This window comes from Dermacentor variabilis, chromosome 1, assembly GCF_050947875.1.
Source record: "Dermacentor variabilis isolate Ectoservices chromosome 1, ASM5094787v1, whole genome shotgun sequence".
Taxonomy (NCBI): domain Eukaryota; kingdom Metazoa; phylum Arthropoda; class Arachnida; order Ixodida; family Ixodidae; genus Dermacentor; species Dermacentor variabilis.
In genome coordinates, this window is record NC_134568.1 from 144,595,364 (window position 1) to 144,613,520 (window position 18,157).

The window sequence follows — 18,157 nt, forward strand, 5'->3', positions numbered from 1 at the left end:
GAACCCAATCATCTTTCAATCTAGACCATATTCCCTCAACTGGCTCCATAACTTTTCTCGGTTTACATTATCATAGGCTCCTCTAAAAAAAGCTATCCATAGCGGTTTCTGCCTGGCTGCCGCTATCTCTATGCACTGTGTTATAACAAATAAATTATCATCTATCCTTCTGTTCTTTCTAAATCCATTCTGCAGTTCTCCCAAGATCTCTTCACGTTCTGCCCATTCCTCCATTCTCTTTTTCACCATCTGCATTGCTACTCTGTATATGACTGATGTGACAGTTACTGGCCTGTAGGATTTAATGTTGTCCTTGCTTCCCTTACCTTTGTAAATTAATATCATTCTGCTTGATTTCCAGACCTGTGGAACATCTCCCCCTACTACTATTTTTTCAATTACTACTACTTTAATTACTACTATTTGTTCGGGGTAAACGAGTCGCCCAGTGTAGCCCAGTGAAGCCGTACTTAGCCGCCTGGCGTTGATGAAAAGAACTACTACGGATACATCACTAGCAAGTTAGGCCTACTAGCTGTGGCGTTTGTTTTTTGGTTGGTTGTCATGTGTAGTCGGTGTAGACAGTGGTGGTGATTAACTCGTGCGCTAGTCATTAGCGTAGAGTTTCATATAGTAGCAGAAGGAAATTGTATGGTTGCTGCCTCATGCAGCGAGCCTTCGTAAAGATCTCTGGTGTTTTGTTGCGGCAGCGAAAGCGACGGGTGAGCAAGGCAACGGCGAGAGAACCGTAGGTGGGCGCTTTTGATGCAGAAGGGAAGCGCCTCTTACTACGACCGCTTGGACCCCGTGAAACGCCCTGCTTCTGGTGGTCCAGAGGATCTGGGACAGCATGCGCCTCGAAGAATGGCCATTATGAGTGAAATTGAGGAACAGGAGCGGAAAATAGTGAATGAATTCTGTCATTTGCTGGAAAAGTCCAAACAACTTTTCAACGGTCTGAGGTACGCACCATATATCCGAAGTCGACGCGGATCGCTGCTGTGTGTGCCTTTATGCTTACTGCGGATTGTCTGATCGAAGCCGTTCCGTATGTTGTACACTAGTGTAAGCGGCTCTTGTGATTTAGCGCTTGTTTCTCTGCCTCTTTTGGCGTCCTGAAAGTCCGCATATTGCTTAAGTTCGTGCGAAGTTCTTCCCAGATATAGGGTCTTGTTCAGCGTTTCGCTTGATGTGTATGCTCCAATGCCGTCTTCGTACGAAAGCACTCTGTCGCAGACGAAGCAGAATTATGACTTTTATTGATATCTAGTTCTTCTTTCGTGCAGGGACCTTCCGCAATATGGGCACAAGCAATGGCAAGCTTACTTCGGAAGGACATTTGACGTTTATACGAAATTATGGAAATTTCAGCAACAACATAGGTACGCCTGGTATCATTTGCTTGAAATTGTGAACGTTCCGTGTTAACGGACATTAAATCGATGGGTCATTCTTCGCTGCAGGCAAATTTTGGACATTAAGTATGGTTTGAAAAGATGGCAAATAGGAGAAATTGCCTCGAAGATTGGACAGTTGTATTACCATTATTAGTGAGTATCCTTAATTTTCCTAAAATGACTAAGTTGCGATATTGTCTTGAAGAGCTGCTTTTAAACGTATAAACTTCCTTCCCATTTCTACAGATGAAGCTTGCCACTAGTGCGATTTTCTTACATGCAACTGCCATTTACTTGCAGCCTGAGAACAAGTGAAACCAACTACCTGAATGAAGCATTCTCATTTTATGCGGCCATCCGTGCCCGAGGATATTACTCTAAGGCGAGCAAAGAAGAGAGCTTGCCCTACTCCCACCGCTCAGATTTGATGGTGAAAAAATTGCGTTATTATGCTCGTTTTATTGTCGTCTGTCTCCTGCTCAAGAAGATGAAGCTTGTGCGTGACCTAGTGCGGGTGAGCTTTGGTGTAGCACCTCCAATTTATGCACCCTTTTTATTGATATGACAGTTTCTACCTACCATGCGTATTGCCTAAATTTTGCACCATCAAAGATATTTAGCATGTTGCACAAAACACAATGACTTCCCTGTGTCTCTAAGTGCTTCCAGGTGACGGGAAAACTGTCTTATTTTGCAAATGGTTTTTGTCTTATGCAAGCACTGACATTGTAACTCAAGTGCACGAAGGCAAAATCTAAGCCCTGAGAAGAGAAAATAGCTGGCGTATGCTTTTTGTAGACATCTGTACTTCCTGCCTTTATGTTGGCATTTCCCTACCAGCAAAATGCTTTTTATTTAGTGTGTGTGTGTAGCCTTTTCTGCAATGCTTTCGAGCTGGGCAGAGAAAGTTATACTCAGTGAAAGTTATTAGTGTATTTATATGACATTGGTGTAGCTATAAGTTGTGTTGCTCACATTGCTGAAAAATAAGTGCCACCAAACACATGCTAATTAATTTTTGCATTCAGTTAAGCTGCCTAAACCATAAAAAAAAATGGCTATATGTTCTTTGTTTTTTGTTATTCTTGCTCAGCAGAGACAGCGGTTCAACAGCCACAGTACAGCTTTGTTACTGTGGCAGTTAGTAATCCACTTTGGTGAATCCAGTGCTCCCTTTTCTTTGTAGTACTGACCCTCAGACTGCGGTAGTGAGTGCTTATATCAATACTTTAATTGATACAAAAATTTTATTTTCTGGGACACATTTTTCAGAAGACAGGGGTACACAGAATTGCAACACACTTAAATTTACATTTGTTAAAACAGTGCTGAAGACAGTGTTAAAACATGCAAATACCTTTTCAGGAAAGAAAAAAAAGCAGCTTAAAGATCGGACACGAAGTGCAAAAACCAGATAATGAACCTGCTGTCTGGTTCGTGCCCTTTGTGTCCTGCCTTCACCCTCTGTTTCTCTTAAGCCATGTTAAGCCACGTACCAACCAGTTCAGTTGAACACAATCATGCAAACACCATACTTGACAGAATCAGTACTCTGAGTGAACTAATAGCTTTCTTTAGATTAAAGCTGCCCATTTTTATATCTGCTTGTTAACTGATGTGTTCAGAGGCACTGTATTGAATTAATAATCTTGGTTGTTTTCTAGGTGATTGTTTGTTCTCTTCTGTTATAGTGAAGAAATATGTTTGTAGCTTTTCTGGCTTGCTTTATTAATTTATTTTTGTTCACAGGAACTTGCCAAGCAGATTGACGACTACACTGCCACATACGAGCCAGAGGACCAGCTGGAATGGTCTCTTGTGTTGGGCGAGATAAAGTCTTTTATTGATGTATGCACCTTACTGCAGAACTTTGTTGTTACTCTCATTATTTCATTTTGCACTTGCTGCTGCAAATTTGATGCTCTCTTTGGCAAATAGAGCATCAATATTTAGGCAGTGCTTATAGTAATCTGAAGAGAAGCTTGTAACTTAGCTGCAAGCTGTGCTTAAAAAATAACGTTTAAGGGGGCTTACTATTCGAAGATTCTTAGCAGTAAAATATTGCTAGAATATTCGCACTTTCTTTTTTTGCACTGCAGTGTTATTGTTGGGGTACTAATTATGATGGAATCTGTTTGGATGTGAGCATGTATTTATATGCATGGTTCATTTCTTGTGGTTGAACACTCTTATTGTTTTGTTTTAGTAATTGAAGGTGAAAAAGGCCACATTAGGATAAATTTTTTAGACAAAAACAACAGTATCATTCTGCACCCCTCCATTTGAAAAGGAAGCATGAGGTGTTTTAGGACATGGCTTCAAATAGCTATAAACATTAACATCTTCATTCTACCAGCCTAGGCACTTAACTTCATCTTCAGCTCCTGCCTAGCACATTTATTTCAGGGTAGCAGCTTCCAATCTGAGCCAGGATATGAAGCTGCCTGTGGTCCTAGCGGCCTTACACGCCAGCCATATTGACTTGAAATCGCCACCTTGTATGTGGCAAAATCCTTTGTTTTTGTGGGAGGCAAGAGGTTAAATGCCCAATTGTCATCTGTGGCAAAGAGAAACAAGCACTGCCATTCGTTGGATGACGTTCAGGCGGTTGAATTTCTCCAGCTGGTGGAAGCCATCATTAGTGACAGTCCTGAAAAGCCAATGATGGCCGTAGCGGAGCAGCTTTAGGTGGCAGAATCAACAATCTTGGTTTGTTTGAACGATGTCATGAGGCGTCAAATCTTGAAGGGACACTGGAGAGAAAAATGATTTGAGCTGTGTTAGAAAATGACCTTTCCACAATACCAAAAAAGCCACTCTTACCATGAGGAAACGCTTTGTAAGCCTGAGAAGGCACAAAAACAAAAGGCGAGTGGCAACGCCACTTTAAAATTCACGCACCAGCTCACCGTGACATCATGGAATTTGACGCTGTCTGCTCAGGCCCAGTTAAGTTTCTATCAGTAAAAAATTGACTATATTGTTTTCTAAAAGTGCCAAGGACTATACTTGGGAAGTTTCAAGAAATTATATTGAACGACGACAGATGAAATTCAAAATAATGCTTTGCAATCCGTGGCATCACTCACGTACCGGCCCTGGAGTTTTGGCGTGAAACAAAAATGAAACATTGACAGTCATTTTCTATTCTAATAGCTATCCTATCACAGTAAAATCAACGATAGTAAAGTTCTTAAAGAATACTTTATCAATCTAAACTGCTTTAGTGTTTTTCTTTAGTGCCCCTTTAAGTGGTGGATTTGCTTCCTCCCACAAGTTATGCACGACCTGGTGGTATTTGACTGTGAACTTTAGCGGCCACATCACTCTCAATGTGGTATTCTAGTTCAGAATATTTAGACCTGTTACACTGTTAAGCATGAGGGACGTCACTGAAAGGGAGACTAACAAACGCTACTAAAAACTCTGTCGTGGCAGCACTGAGCAGTATCAGCACACACCATCTGCTTTGAGTATACAGCTGTTGTGGAAGCCTAACTCACTTGGTTATTGCGGGGGAAGATGGTTTTATTGATCAGTCTTGGAGAAACAATGCTAAAAGAAACAATCTTTAATATTTGGAACAAGAAATCTTGTCTGAAATATTGTCACTATTCCTGAAGACACACATACTCAAGTACCTTTGTGTGTGTGTGTGTGTGTGTGTGCGCGCGCATGTGCGTGTGTGCGTGCGTGCGTGTGTGTGTGTGTGTGTGTGTGTGTCACTGAGGCACCGCACCATTTACCACCACTTTTGTCACATTGTGTACTTTATTCATTGGTGCATTAATTGTTGCACACTGGAGCAAATTCCTTGTTTTGGCCATTTTCTTTAGCATGCATCATTTTATCAGCCACTATGAAGTAATCTACTAAAGCATATTGTTAGTCAACATAAATCTATACATGGTGCCCCAGCTATCTTCAGCCAAAATTTAAATATTTTATCAGTCAACATAGGAGGACACAACTCTAAGCAGATTGTTTGCCACTTAATGGAGCAAGTTGCACTTTTTTGATATTTTGTCTAATTACATAATTAATCGAGATAAATTAGTCAACATTGCAATTTATAAATTTAAGAGCAAACTTCCTTTGGGAAAGTTATAGAGCATTATATAAATGACTTGTTCAACAGTGTTTGATTTCCTGCCTATTTTTGCAGTAATTTGTGTGTCTGTCATAAAGTCAGCAAAATATAAAAATAGACAGTACGGCTACTTTTTGCATGCCACTATCACAGTGTTCTCAAACTTGCTGCGCATGAACAAACAGTGCGCTGCTGCTGAGAAAGTTATGGGGCAGTAAAATTCACACCAGCGATTGCTCGTAACTGCCCTGCAAAACGAACAGTTGTGGCAGTTCATGATAACAATAAGCAGATGGAGGAGTCCACATTGTTGCCGCCCTGCAACTTTCTCAGTAGTATCACACTGTGTTAAATGTGCTATTCATTCATAGACAGCACATTTGGAAGCTGTGTGATTGTGGCGTGTAAGCAGATAGTCACACAGGGTTCTTTTCATTTTCACTGGCTTTCCTTATCAGAAAGACAGATATTGGTGGATTGCGCATTTACATGAATGTGTTTAACTTAGTCATTGGAAGTTTTTTTTGCTAAGTTTAGTATTTGGAAACACCCGCTGTGCTGGATTAGTGACTATGGCATTGCGCTGCTAAGCACAAGATCTCATGATTGAATCCTGGCAGCTGCATTGCGATGGGGCCAAAATGAAAAAAAAAGGGGAGGAGGGGGGGGCTGTGTACTGTGGTATGGGTGCACATTAAAGAAACCCAGGTGGTCAAAATTAACCCAGAGTCCCCCATTATGGCATGCCTCATTATCAGGTCGTGGTTTCGGCATGTAAAACCCCAGAATTAATTAATTTAGTATTTCCAAACCAAAAATAACATGCAATTATAGAAAAAATACAAAAGGTAGTGTAACTTACTCCATACAGTGGCCAATAACGAGCGGTTTGTCATGTCTTTCTGTAGTGCAGCAGCAAATTATTAAACTATTGTTCAAGCTGGCTAGGACCTCTGCATAGGGACCGTGCAGCACCTAAGTGGGTGTGATGCTACTTGTAGTGTACTGCGTTCATTTCCGTCTGCTTGCTCCATACAGTGGCCAATAATGAGCGGTTTGTCATGTCTTTCTGTAGTGCAGCAGCAAATTATTAAACTATTGTTCAAGCTAGCTAGGACCTCTGCATAGGGAGCGTGCAGCACCTAAGTGGGTGCGATGCTACTTGTAGTGTATTGCGTTCATTTCCGTCTGCTTGCCCGTGTGGGCCCTTATTCAGTGTCTTCAACAGTCTTAAAAAAAGATTTTGGCATGTATGCATCAAAGGGTTCTTCAAGGGCTCAATGATGACAAAGAGGTAAAAATGCGGTGAATCAGTCAGATTTTCGATGTGCAAAAGGAATGCAAAAGCCACCAGCTGAGCTTTGTGAAGGGAACACGTCTACAACATACAAATGTCAACATGGAAGTATACGCTTTCACAATACCAGTTTCTAAGTTCACTTTTCCATCTACTTGAATGAAGGCGAATTCAGAAAAGTGTTGGGTTTTCGGGGCTGTTTGAATTCACAATCCCATAAGCTAAACCAATTTTGATCTGCGCATGTGCGATTGAACTGGTGAACAGCTGTTGTGCCTTAGATTTAGCTCTGCCGATCTTATGAATATTTATGCTACACTAATGAACTAGTGAGTGTGCATCAGAAATGCCATTTCACGTCAAAGTATCAATGGCATCAGGTGGCTACATAGGGAACCTTAAGAGCATGCAGAAAATGTGTGCAGGTTCATTGAATTGTTTGGGTTTCATTTTATCTCAACATTAACTTTTTCAGGGTCATTTTATTTTGTTCTTGCATCAGGTAATCACCTCATGTGATAAATTGAGTAAGTATAGCAAGCGCAGAGATCAGCGATGCAGTGGTCAAGAGAAGAATTAGTTATTGTGAGAGGCAGGAGGTGGAAGCAGAGTTAAAAAGAAATGAACAAATAGGACACAGATTGAATTAAATGCAACAAGACAAGCAGTGATCACATTTGAAGTGCACATATTCAAGTGCAGGTGCTGCAATGTGAACAAACGTACACTTCATGTGATATACACTATGTATCTGTCACTAGCTCGTCATAAAGGCAGGTTGTATTGAGAAGCAAAAAAGATTTGTTCAATTGTACATTTAAAGTAATTATTGTGAAGACCAACCATTCAACAGCTTGTGGGTGACATTGCAAAGCTATAACATAAACTGTCACAGTGTTTCACTATACATGTTGGCTGCAACCACATGCATGACATATGCATTCATTTCACCCTGTGGCTATGGCTATGGCTAATACTGCTATGGTTTATCTGGGGATTTTGTAGCTGTACTGCTTTGAGTAATAAGTATTTGGTTTATTGAACCTAAAGTAGATATAGGTGGTCGGCATAAAAATAGCACCACATATCCAAAGCATGGTCATTCACTTTTTAAGAACAACTTCAAGATGCATAATGTATAGTGTGCTTTGTTCTTAGACTATAGAGAATTTTAAAAAATATGTCGACTGGGGTAGGTATTGCAATTAGACCTTCATAAAGGAGTTGTAGGTGTACGTAATCTGTGAAGAATTGTGATAATCAGTCTGCGAAATATCAAAACGAAGAAGATTGTGTGCCTGTTGCAGCACACATATGCCGCACACACCTAGTTGATGGGTTAGTTTTGAGGTATGCGAATAGTGATTTTTGAGACCGAATCAAATATAAATCAAATATAAATCAAATATTGCCAGAAGCGAGTAGAATATTGAATACTTTTTGAATAATTCATGAATCATGAATAGCCGTTATCACAATTAAGATAAGACTATGTTCAGATCTCAGTATTCTTAAGATTAGCAAGTTTCTGTCATTACATTACATTATGAAACGTTGTTTATCAAAACACAGGGAGTGTTAAGAGCCAACGAGTTTCTTTGCATGCACAGGGCTCTTCAGAGAGTGCGAATGATCGCTGTACAGAGACCCGCCATAGTTGCTTAGTGGCTTTGGCATTGCACTGCTAAGTACGAGGTCACGGGATCGAATCCCAGCTGTGGCAGCCGTATTTCAATGGCGGCGAAATGCAAAAACTTCCATGCATTAGGTGCACGTTAAAGAACCCTAGGTGGCCAAAATTGATCGAGTCTCCCAATACGGCGTAGCCCATAATCGTACTTTGGTTTTGGCACGTAAAATCCGACAATTTGATTGTCTTTATTGCTGTACAGCATGGCTACCTAAGTGACTTAGCCTGACTCCACTACGCGAGTTTTTGTTTTATGCCTATGCTATGCTATCAGGGGTAAAACTGTACTACACCTTTGCTCAAATTTTCTGTTTATTTGGGCGGAATTCATGTTTTGAAGTGTTCGAAAAGTATTAGAAAAATATTCGCATTTACGAGTAATGGCTATCCATTCCCTAGTTAGTTTATCGTAATTTCATTCAGCTGAGCAGAATAGACATATGCTGTAATGATAGTAATGCAAGCTGATACAGTAGAACTCTGTTATGTTTCTTAAGGGACCAAGAAGAAGAATGCATCACCAAGGAAAACTTAACATTTCTTAATACTCGCGTCAGCACTACAGATTAACAGAAAGGTTACTCTCACAGAAAACCTAATTTGTAGTTCAGTATAAAGCCAGCAAAAATAGAAAGCCAACAAATTATTCTGAATCTGCTAAATAAAGCTTGTTGTTATTGCCTGGTGGTTACATTGATCGATATGTGCATTCCTGGAGTGGTTGTAGCCCTGAATTATGTTAAATAAAGCTTCATCCAATAAATGGGTCAAATTCTGGATAATATTTTATGCATTGCAGCACTTTTTCAGTTTCTGTGCATCTGTGTATGTTAAAGCAATCATGCAAAGTGTATTGAAGGCCGCGACAGTGCCTGTGAACATGGGTGTGGGACGACCACTTGTGCCTTCATCTACCTTGTCGTCACTTTAGATGTTGTGCACCATGTTGAGAATACTGACTGGTGACAATCTCAACAAGGTGACGGCAATACTGCCGTGCCTCACAGCAGGTGCAGCGCAATCACTGTTTTTAACAAGATGTGATGGTCAGTGTAGGCATTGCTGATGGACGATGCTGCATTGTAGTTTCTGGGCAAAATCACTGGGTTGGAAACTATGTGCCACCCCCTGGCTGCGCCACTGAGCTGTACTGCTGCATAGATGGAACCTGTATATTAACAATACATTCCTTTAAAGGCAAATTCACTTTGATTGTCATAATGCAGTGGGTGCACTCAACACATTACAAGGGCACATGTAGCAGAAATTTGCCATTCAACCCATTGGCTGTTGACTTTAAGGAGTTATTTAACTGCTTGTGTGCCATGGTTGATTGGGGTTCATCCCAGCTTGTCATCCATTTTCTTACAGTTAAAGAGGCCCTGAACCCCTTTTTATCAAAATGCATTTGAAGTGAAAATAAGCTATTTCAGAAATAGTTTGTCGCAAAAAGTACTTCAAGTGTTCAGCAGAAGCGGAGTAATGGCAATCAAAAACGCCCTCCACTGTGCTCCCATTCCTTCTTCAATGCCTTGCACTGCAAAGGCTATGGCGCTATGGGACACGTCCACAACGCTCTGCCTTCTAGATGTCACCATGGCGCAGTTCAAATTTCATTTTGAATATTAACGTAGATGCCACCACTTCTGCCTTTGGTGCCTATGACACACTAAACATAAGCCAAATGCGGTTGTCCTCAGCGAGCCGCAGTGCGCTTAGCCAGTGGACTGGTGACGGCACACCGCAGCGGCCATGGTATCTATGCCACATAGCCGGCCGCAGCTTGATATCAGCTATCCGCCAATAGCAGCTGCCTATGGGAATGACGAAATAGTGCATTCGATGACAGAATAGTGCATCTAGCAGAGAGAGTCTTCTATTGAAAAGGGCCTTCCGTTGAAAAGAGAGCGTCTGAGAGAAAGGTGATTTCGCAATCTGCTTGGGAGCTCCACGCACCGCGTCCGACAGCAAAACTTGGCCGAGATGTTCACAGCAGCATATGCTACCCGCGGTCTATGTTATTTCATCAAGCCCAAAAGGTGGTTCAGGGCCCCTCTAAATTTTTTTTGTCAAGAATACTTGCCAATTGCTTCAATTTTTTTGTATAGTGTTCTTAAGCTTCATTTTGCAGTAAGTTGTATGATTTTGTATGAGTAAAGGCTTAAACCTTTTGCTACCATGCACACACTGCAAAAACACAATTGCAAAACAAATATACCATTTGCTTTTATTTGTTCAAGGAAATATATGCACAAAGGAAGAGGTGTACGGTAGCACGATTAAAAGACTGGACAAAAGAAGACACACAGGGACACACACAACACTAACACAGCACAAGTTAGCGCTGTGTGTGTCACTGTGTGTCTTCTTTTGTCCCGTCTTTTAATCGCGTTGCCGTACACCCCTTCAAGGTGCATTACCAACAAGCCCACATTGCAACCCTCGTGAACAAAGGAAGAGCCAGAAATGTGCAATGCTCTGAAAAAAAAAATTGAAATAAAAGAAATTGGAAGTTTTCTTAAGCACAGCACTAAAAAAACACTGCAAAACTTCAAAAATTTAAGGCCTGATGAAAAGGTGTGTTCTTTGCATTAAAATAGAGCGATACTTCAACTTTGATGAATGCCTTATAGTATAACTTGGCTTCGACTGCTTAAAAAGTTGGCCTCCGTGCGGTCCACTTCAGGGCAAGGAATAGTCCACAGCACCGTGCTGCTGCATTTGCACCAGGTCCTTGTTTCCTTTTGAGTGCTTGTTTTCCGATCAGCTGAGGATTGTTTTAAGCGCATGAAGCATCTCCTTGTTGGCTTTTTGCATTTAGCGTTGGCAGAATGTATTTGGGAAAGTGGCAGGTGACAAGCCATGTCATTTGAGTAGCGGAGGATTTGTATCCTTTGTTGTGAGGTTGAGGTTGAGAGTTTTCATCAATCGGAGCCTCTTAAGATTATGGTTGGACTGTAAATGAGTCTTGTTCTTACCTGTTGCTTTCTTGTAGGCAACAAAGGCATCAAAACAGCCATGTCTCAGATCTGCCGGGAAATTTTTTGTAAAAACGCTTTGTGCCATGCAGATAGGGTAGTAAGTGAGGTTCTAATTGATATTGTTGACACCACTCATAGTATTGTAATCCATTGCCACCTCTAGCTCCTGCACAGTAGTCTGGCACCTGTTTCATTGTTGCCGCAAGAACTGTGCTAAGAAGGCATGCTCATCTTTTATTGTGCCATAGAAGTGCCAGGCACTTCCTACATTGAGATGCAGTGAACTCAAGAAATGAGAGTTCCCTCTCCTTTCTCGAGTTTGAGGGACTTTGGAAATGGCATTCCTTATCTTGTTGTACAAACTGCACCATAAGCATCAGTTTTTCTATTTACCAAAGCGTCCATGACTTCTTGAAACCAGTGGAAATTGTCCACTGTCTGGCAGTAGCCACGATCCAGGTGTTTGCTCATGATTGCTAGCACTACATTGGTGCCCTTGAATATTGGTTCATTGGTGTCCAGTACAAAAACTTCTTGCTCTCAAGTTTCGGTGCATTCGTCGATATATTAACTTTTTGGGGCATCACATGTTGTGCAACATAATAAACGCATGCAGTGAAGCCGAACTTGTTTATGCAAGGTTCAGTGAAGACGAGCCCCGCTCGACCTCAGTAGGAGCAGTACTAATTTCAATTACTAGTCTGGCTCATCCTCATGAGAGAAGGGTTAAGATATTGCCTACATTGTTTTTCGTAAGCAATGCTACAGTAAAAAATATAGGCCATTTTTGGTCAGAATTTAGGATAATAGCATTGTATGGAAGAGGTTAAGGCAAAACCAGTTTTTAAAACTCTTCAAGTCACTCAAAACTTGTAAATATTGGGTGTTTAAATTTGGGAATGATTAGGTTTTTTGGCAGGTGGGCAGAAGCTGATGCCATATTGTAGCATAAATGAAGCCATGCTAAAGATAAGGATGGCTTTATAGTGCACTTCTCAGCTTTACTGTACTTCGTTAGTGAAACAAACTGCAGGCCACCTTTGACCACAAATTTCTAGAAGCACACATTCCATACAACGATTGTGCAAAATTAATTTGGCGTAGTAATGATTGCATTCAACTATGCAATCTAAACAGTTAAAGCATGTATTTAAAAAGTTGCTGAGGGACTTTATTAATTCAGTGTACCCTTTTTAACATCTGCAAGTTGTGCATATGTTGAAAACACTGAATGCTGTAGCCATACACAACTGTGCTACAAAATGTGTAGACACGTGCGATGCTCTAGTTTTTTATGGCGTCAAAGAAAAGCAAAACATTGCCAATACGCTGTAAAAGCTCACAAGAGCTAGTGCCATGAAAGCAGAACTTTAAATTTTATCACCGCCTGAGGATTTGTTGACCAAGACATCTTGAGTGAACCTTCCACAATGAGCAAGACTCTTGGCTGCATCTCTGAAATGTTTGTGTTTATAGGACCTGCCTGTGAGCACTGTCAGTTTAAAGAATTTCATGATTATAAGGCTGATAACTTTAGCCAGCCAGAATCTGTCGGAACTGTAGGTGTAACATTGTGCATCTACTTTAGACATGCGTTGAGACTATTTTGCATTGTTGAGTTAAAGCAGTGTGTGTGGTGTTAGTTAGTGAGGTGCGCCTTTTTTTAGCGAGGTGTGCCTTATGAACCTTTTCTATTGGCTTTTTATTTTGCTAGGTGCCTTGTCCTTATTTTGTTTTTGCTGTGTTCATATTAGGCTGATAACCTGGTGAATGTGGTGGACCTGGACTCGTCCTCTATAGTGCTTTCCCATCGACTGAGCCCCTTAAACACCCCACCCATGGAGAAAGTTCCCTCCAGTCATCTCAGTTTGCAGGAAATTCTTATCATTGGCAACTGCTGTGACCAAGTAAGTGACCACACAGCATGTTGTGCCTGCTTTTGCCTGTGACATGTGTCTGTGGGTGTCACTTGCCTGTTGATGTCTTTTAGTTATGCTCAGCACCTGAGTGATAAGCTTTTAGCAGCTGAAGTCTACATGTTATGTTTCATTCTTGTGAGATATAATGGTATATAGAATGACTCAAAAGGCATGAATGCCATGGTGCCTGTTAAGAAAGCTGTTTTTGCATGGATATGGTATGTTACTAATGATGTAGCTTTTGCCAGAACACATGGCGCATTTCGGGACTGTTGCACAAGATAAGAAAGCTAAGTATTTTATGACTGTGCTTGTGTTTAATAATTGGAGTTGCAGGTATTCTGCATATATCCTGGAGGAACCCTATTTTGTTTTTGTGGAGAGTGTATCTATGTAGTAGATGGTAAAATTAATATTTCCTTGATATTGAATTTACTGTCTGATGTTTTGGTAGTAAAACCAGTGCCTAAGGCTGTGTGGTTGTGACAGCATTATCTTTTTTGACCCAGCTCTATGCACCTACACACACAAAAAAGTTTATTATTTATCTATGTGTAGCATTTCTCCAGGTTGTTCCCAATTGTACCTGAAGCAATTGCTGTTTTATCTGACACATCTTACATTCTGGTAGTCAGAATTTGTAGTCCTAATATTAAAAATTTTAATTTATTGTCAATTATGTACTCGTTTATATGTTCTTCCAAGAACCCTTGGGAGTTTAGAAGCCCACATGGCTAGCTGCAGTGTGATTTGGACATTCAGCTAGGAATCATGGATACAAATTATTATTTCTATCCTTGTTATGCACTCTTTATCTTCTTACTTTACAGTATTTGTGGTGAAATCAAATTTTTTTGTACCTAAATGTGAAAATAATATTTGCATTGTTTTTGAGGTGCCTTTGCATCTTTTTTTTTGTCTGAGCTGTGTTGCTATAATCGAATTTTGTGGCATTCCTAGAGTGCGTGTTTATGTATTGGTTAGTTCCACAGGTTGTAAATGGCCATGACCTTTTCAGTTTGCTGTTTTGCAGATATGGCATGTTTTAAGTATAAATTGTCAGTGACACTGAAAATTCCCCTATGTTTTCTTAAAGTAACATGGGTGTCCTTAGTTGCACATTTGCATGAAGTGTCCTTGATAGGCCCTTAGCTGCAACGAGTTAGGGCCTTGTGTAAGTCAGATGCCTTACATCCTATTTCTTCCTAGAGGCAACGCATGTGCTGGCTGCAAGGGCTGCGCCTTAGGCGGCTGCTGTTTGCGCTTGCCAGTGTGTTCTGTTGGGTCTGTATGTTACCCTTTTGCGTAGTACTTGTCTATGGTGCTTGCCTTAGCCCTCTCCTTGGAGGGAATTCAGTGGTCTGGCCCCTATGTGGTCTTGTCCTCTGCTCTCTCTCTCAATCACTCTCTCTCTTTCTCCATCTCTTTTAATTTATCATTATTGTGCAGTACCACTTACCTCTGCAGTCTGTTCCTTCTTGTGGTTCTGAAAACTGTAACATTTCATGTTCATCACTTGCACAGAAGGGAAGATGTAACTTTATCAACAGCTGCCTCTGCTTTGAATTGATGCTGTCTTAGGATATGACTGCAGCATGTGGTGTGCCCATATATATATGTAAATATGTTGAAATGTTGAGCGAGCAGCTATAATAATCATGCAAGCTGTGTGCACTCAAGATTGTTTTGATAAAAATAAAAAGTTGCAGAATATTTTCACTTGGAAAAGCGTTCAGCCAGTATTTCTATTGACTTTTTTAATTTTTTGCATAATGTTTCAATGTCGGAATATATTTAGTTAATATTGTGCGAGTAGAATAGATGAAAGTTTAGTGTGGTTGTTTGACATCAATCATTGTTAAACTTAGCTGTGAGTTGTCATGCAACATATTGCGTGAGCGTACTATGGCTACTGGTAATTGACCTGCTAATATCAACTAGTGTTCTTTTATTAAGTTACGTGCTGTTTTTGTACTGCTAGGTAGCAGATTTAGTGAATGTAAAATAACAAGGATGCTGTCTTAATGGGACTCTAAAAACTTTATCATACTACTTTCTTTAATTTCTCTGCAAAATTAGGATCTGGAACGAGACTGCCGTTGTGGTAGCTCAATTGCTAAAACATTTGATGCCTAATGCGGAAAATAGGGGCTCGGCTTACACTAGTGGCAAATCGTGTTTTCATCCATTTTCATTTCACTTTTCTTTATTATTTCTAGATTTAAATTAAAAGAACAGTCAATTTCTCCCATGCTTTCCTTGGCATCATATTTTGTTAGTTTCATGTGGGTCAAATAGCAAAAAATCAAGCCCCTCGATTTCTCTTATTCTCCTAGCTCATTGCATAGCAATGCCCTTGACTTTGCCAGCTGTAATGCCATGACAGAGAATACGAAAGTTTATCGGCCAGTTGCCTGCTCTTTAGTTCATGTATTGCAGGATGCTTGTGGTTGCAAGGGCCTTTCACTTCTGCCACCATGGCTGTGTGCGGTGCTGGCTAACACTTCTAGGGCTAATCTTGTACATATACACAGATGCCCAAAACCTGCTACGGTGGCTTAGCAGCTGTGGTGTTTTGCATGGGCCCTATAACGTAAAACTATTCCAATATGTTTTTGTTCCAATCTCCTGACATCAAATTTGCATGCCCGCTGACGCAAGCCTCGGGCATGGACCCACAGTCTTGTCTGAACAGCCCAATCAAACACTCTCCTTGTTTATAGGAGATCAATTATGTTTGCTTTCGAAATTAATAACATTGCCTACATTGAGCGGTACTGACAAGAGGCAACGAGCACGCTCAAGTGGAGAAGGTTTCGATGGGGCTGAGCCAGTGCAGTGAAAATTGATAACCAGATGAGGAGGGTGGTGCTGGTATCTGCGATTGTTCCGCTTCCCCTTACTTGCTTGTGGTAGCTGGTTGAAAATCGCAGTGGCATGCAATGGAATGTTAAGAAAGCCGCTAAAATGAATTCTCGGCTCTGAAGAGTTGGCTGAGTGGTGTCGTATGCATGCCGAAAGGGCTCGATAACATTATACTTCCGTGCAAAAAGCTTTATTATATGTAAGTAAATCCATGCTCTTTGGCAGGTGTGAGTAGCCAGTGCCTGAATGATTGGCGGGCAGCGGCAGTCTCCGACTATTCAGAAAAATATTCAGTTTTGTTTGGCATGTTAATGCATCTTCATCACGAACACTTCTCTTTGACGCAGTGAGTTTTCGCAGTTTTGTGACATCTCGTTACGCCAAGAAAATTTGACCAATAATAAACCTCAGCAGTCATGGAGGCATTATGGAATCAGGGTGTAGACGAGCCGTATGTAAAAATACTGAAAGATATCTATAGCGGCTGCACAGCCACCGCAGTCCTCCATAAAGAAAGCAACAAAATCCCAATAAAGAAAGGCGTCAGGCAGGGAGATAGGATCTCTCCAATGCTATTCACAGCGTGTTTACAGGAGGTATTGAGAGACCTGGATTGGGAAGAATTGGGGATAAGAGTTAATAGAGAATACGTTAGTAACTTGCGATTCGCTGATGATATTGCCTTGCTTAGTAACTCAGGGGACCAACTGCAATGCATGCTCACTGACCTGGAGAGGCAAAGCTGAAGGGTGGGTCTAAAAATGAATCTGCAGAAAACTAAAGTAATGTTTAACAGTCTCGGAAGAGAACAGCAGCTTACGATAGGTAGTGAGGCACTGGAAGTGGTAAGGGAATACATCTACTTAGGACAGGTAGTAACTGCGGATCTGGATCATGAGACTGAAATAATCAGAAGAATAAGAATGGGCTGGGGTGCATTTGGCAGGCATTCTCAGATCATGAACAGCAGGTTGCCATTATCCCTCAAAAGAAAAGTTTATAACAGCGGTGTCTTACCAGTACTTACATACGGGGCAGAAACCTGGAGGTTATGAAAAGGGTTCTACTTAAATTGAGGACGCCGCAACGAGCTACGGAAAGAAGAATGATGGGTGTAATGTTAAGGGATAAGAAAAGAGCAGATTGGGTGAGGGAACAAACGCGAGTTAATGACATCTTAGTTGAAATCAAGAAAAAGAAATGGGGGGGCATGGGCAGGACATGTAATGAGGAGGGAAGATAACCGATGGTCATTAAGGGTTACGGACTGGATTCCAAGGGAAGGGAAGCATAGCAGGGGGCGGCAGAAAGTTAGGTGGGCGGATGAGATTAAGAAGTTTGCAGGGACGACATGGCCACAATTAGTACATGACCGGGGTTGTTCGAGAAATATGGGAGAGGCCTTTGCCCTGCAGTGGGCGTAACCAGGCTAATGATGATGATGAGAGGGCTAATGGCAAAAATGTTTCGAATCAGAAATAATTATTTTTCTTTTCTTCGGTTTATTCATGCATAATCAGGGTGTACACGCCATATCAAATTGGGAGCTATTGCAGTTTTCGTGATGTTGCGTGACATGCAGGTGTAGTTGGGATGGCCCGAAATGTTTCTGACCAATCGTGGAGGGCTCATTGCAGAATTGGACTAGAAAAGTTTGGAATAGCGTTACGTTATAATGCCCCTGCTGAGCACGATGTCGCGGGACCAAATCTCGGCCCTGGTGGCCACGTTTGGGGAGGGGCGAAATGCAGAGACACCCGTGTCCCGTGCATTGGGGGTGTGTTAAAGATCTCCTGGTAGTAAAAACTAATCTGGAAGCCCCCACTACAACCTGCCTCATAATCAAGTTGTTTTTTTGGCACGCAACACTTCAGAATTAAATTCAACAGATGCCCAAGAAAGTTAACAAAAGGACGCC

General features: G+C 41.2%; 1 protein-coding gene across 5 annotated transcripts in view; it reads left to right on the plus strand.

Moving 5' to 3' along the window:
* The first annotated feature begins 274 nt into the window (after positions 1-274).
* Positions 275-18,157, plus strand: part of LOC142585922 (protein SCAI) — a 114,276-nt gene continuing 96,393 nt past the window's right edge. For 2 of the 5 annotated variants that reach the window (XM_075697019.1, XM_075697038.1), the window contains exons 1-6: positions 275-962; positions 1,287-1,382; positions 1,464-1,550; positions 1,698-1,911; positions 3,147-3,245; positions 13,210-13,362. In XM_075697019.1, coding sequence (XP_075553134.1) covers positions 766-962; positions 1,287-1,382; positions 1,464-1,550; positions 1,698-1,911; positions 3,147-3,245; positions 13,210-13,362 — 846 coding nt within the window. In that variant the 5' untranslated portion in view covers positions 275-765. The remainder of the gene's footprint in view (positions 963-1,286; positions 1,383-1,463; positions 1,551-1,697; positions 1,912-3,146; positions 3,246-13,209; positions 13,363-18,157) is intronic. The other 3 variants (XM_075697047.1, XM_075697029.1, XM_075697056.1) reach the window with 2 other exon arrangements.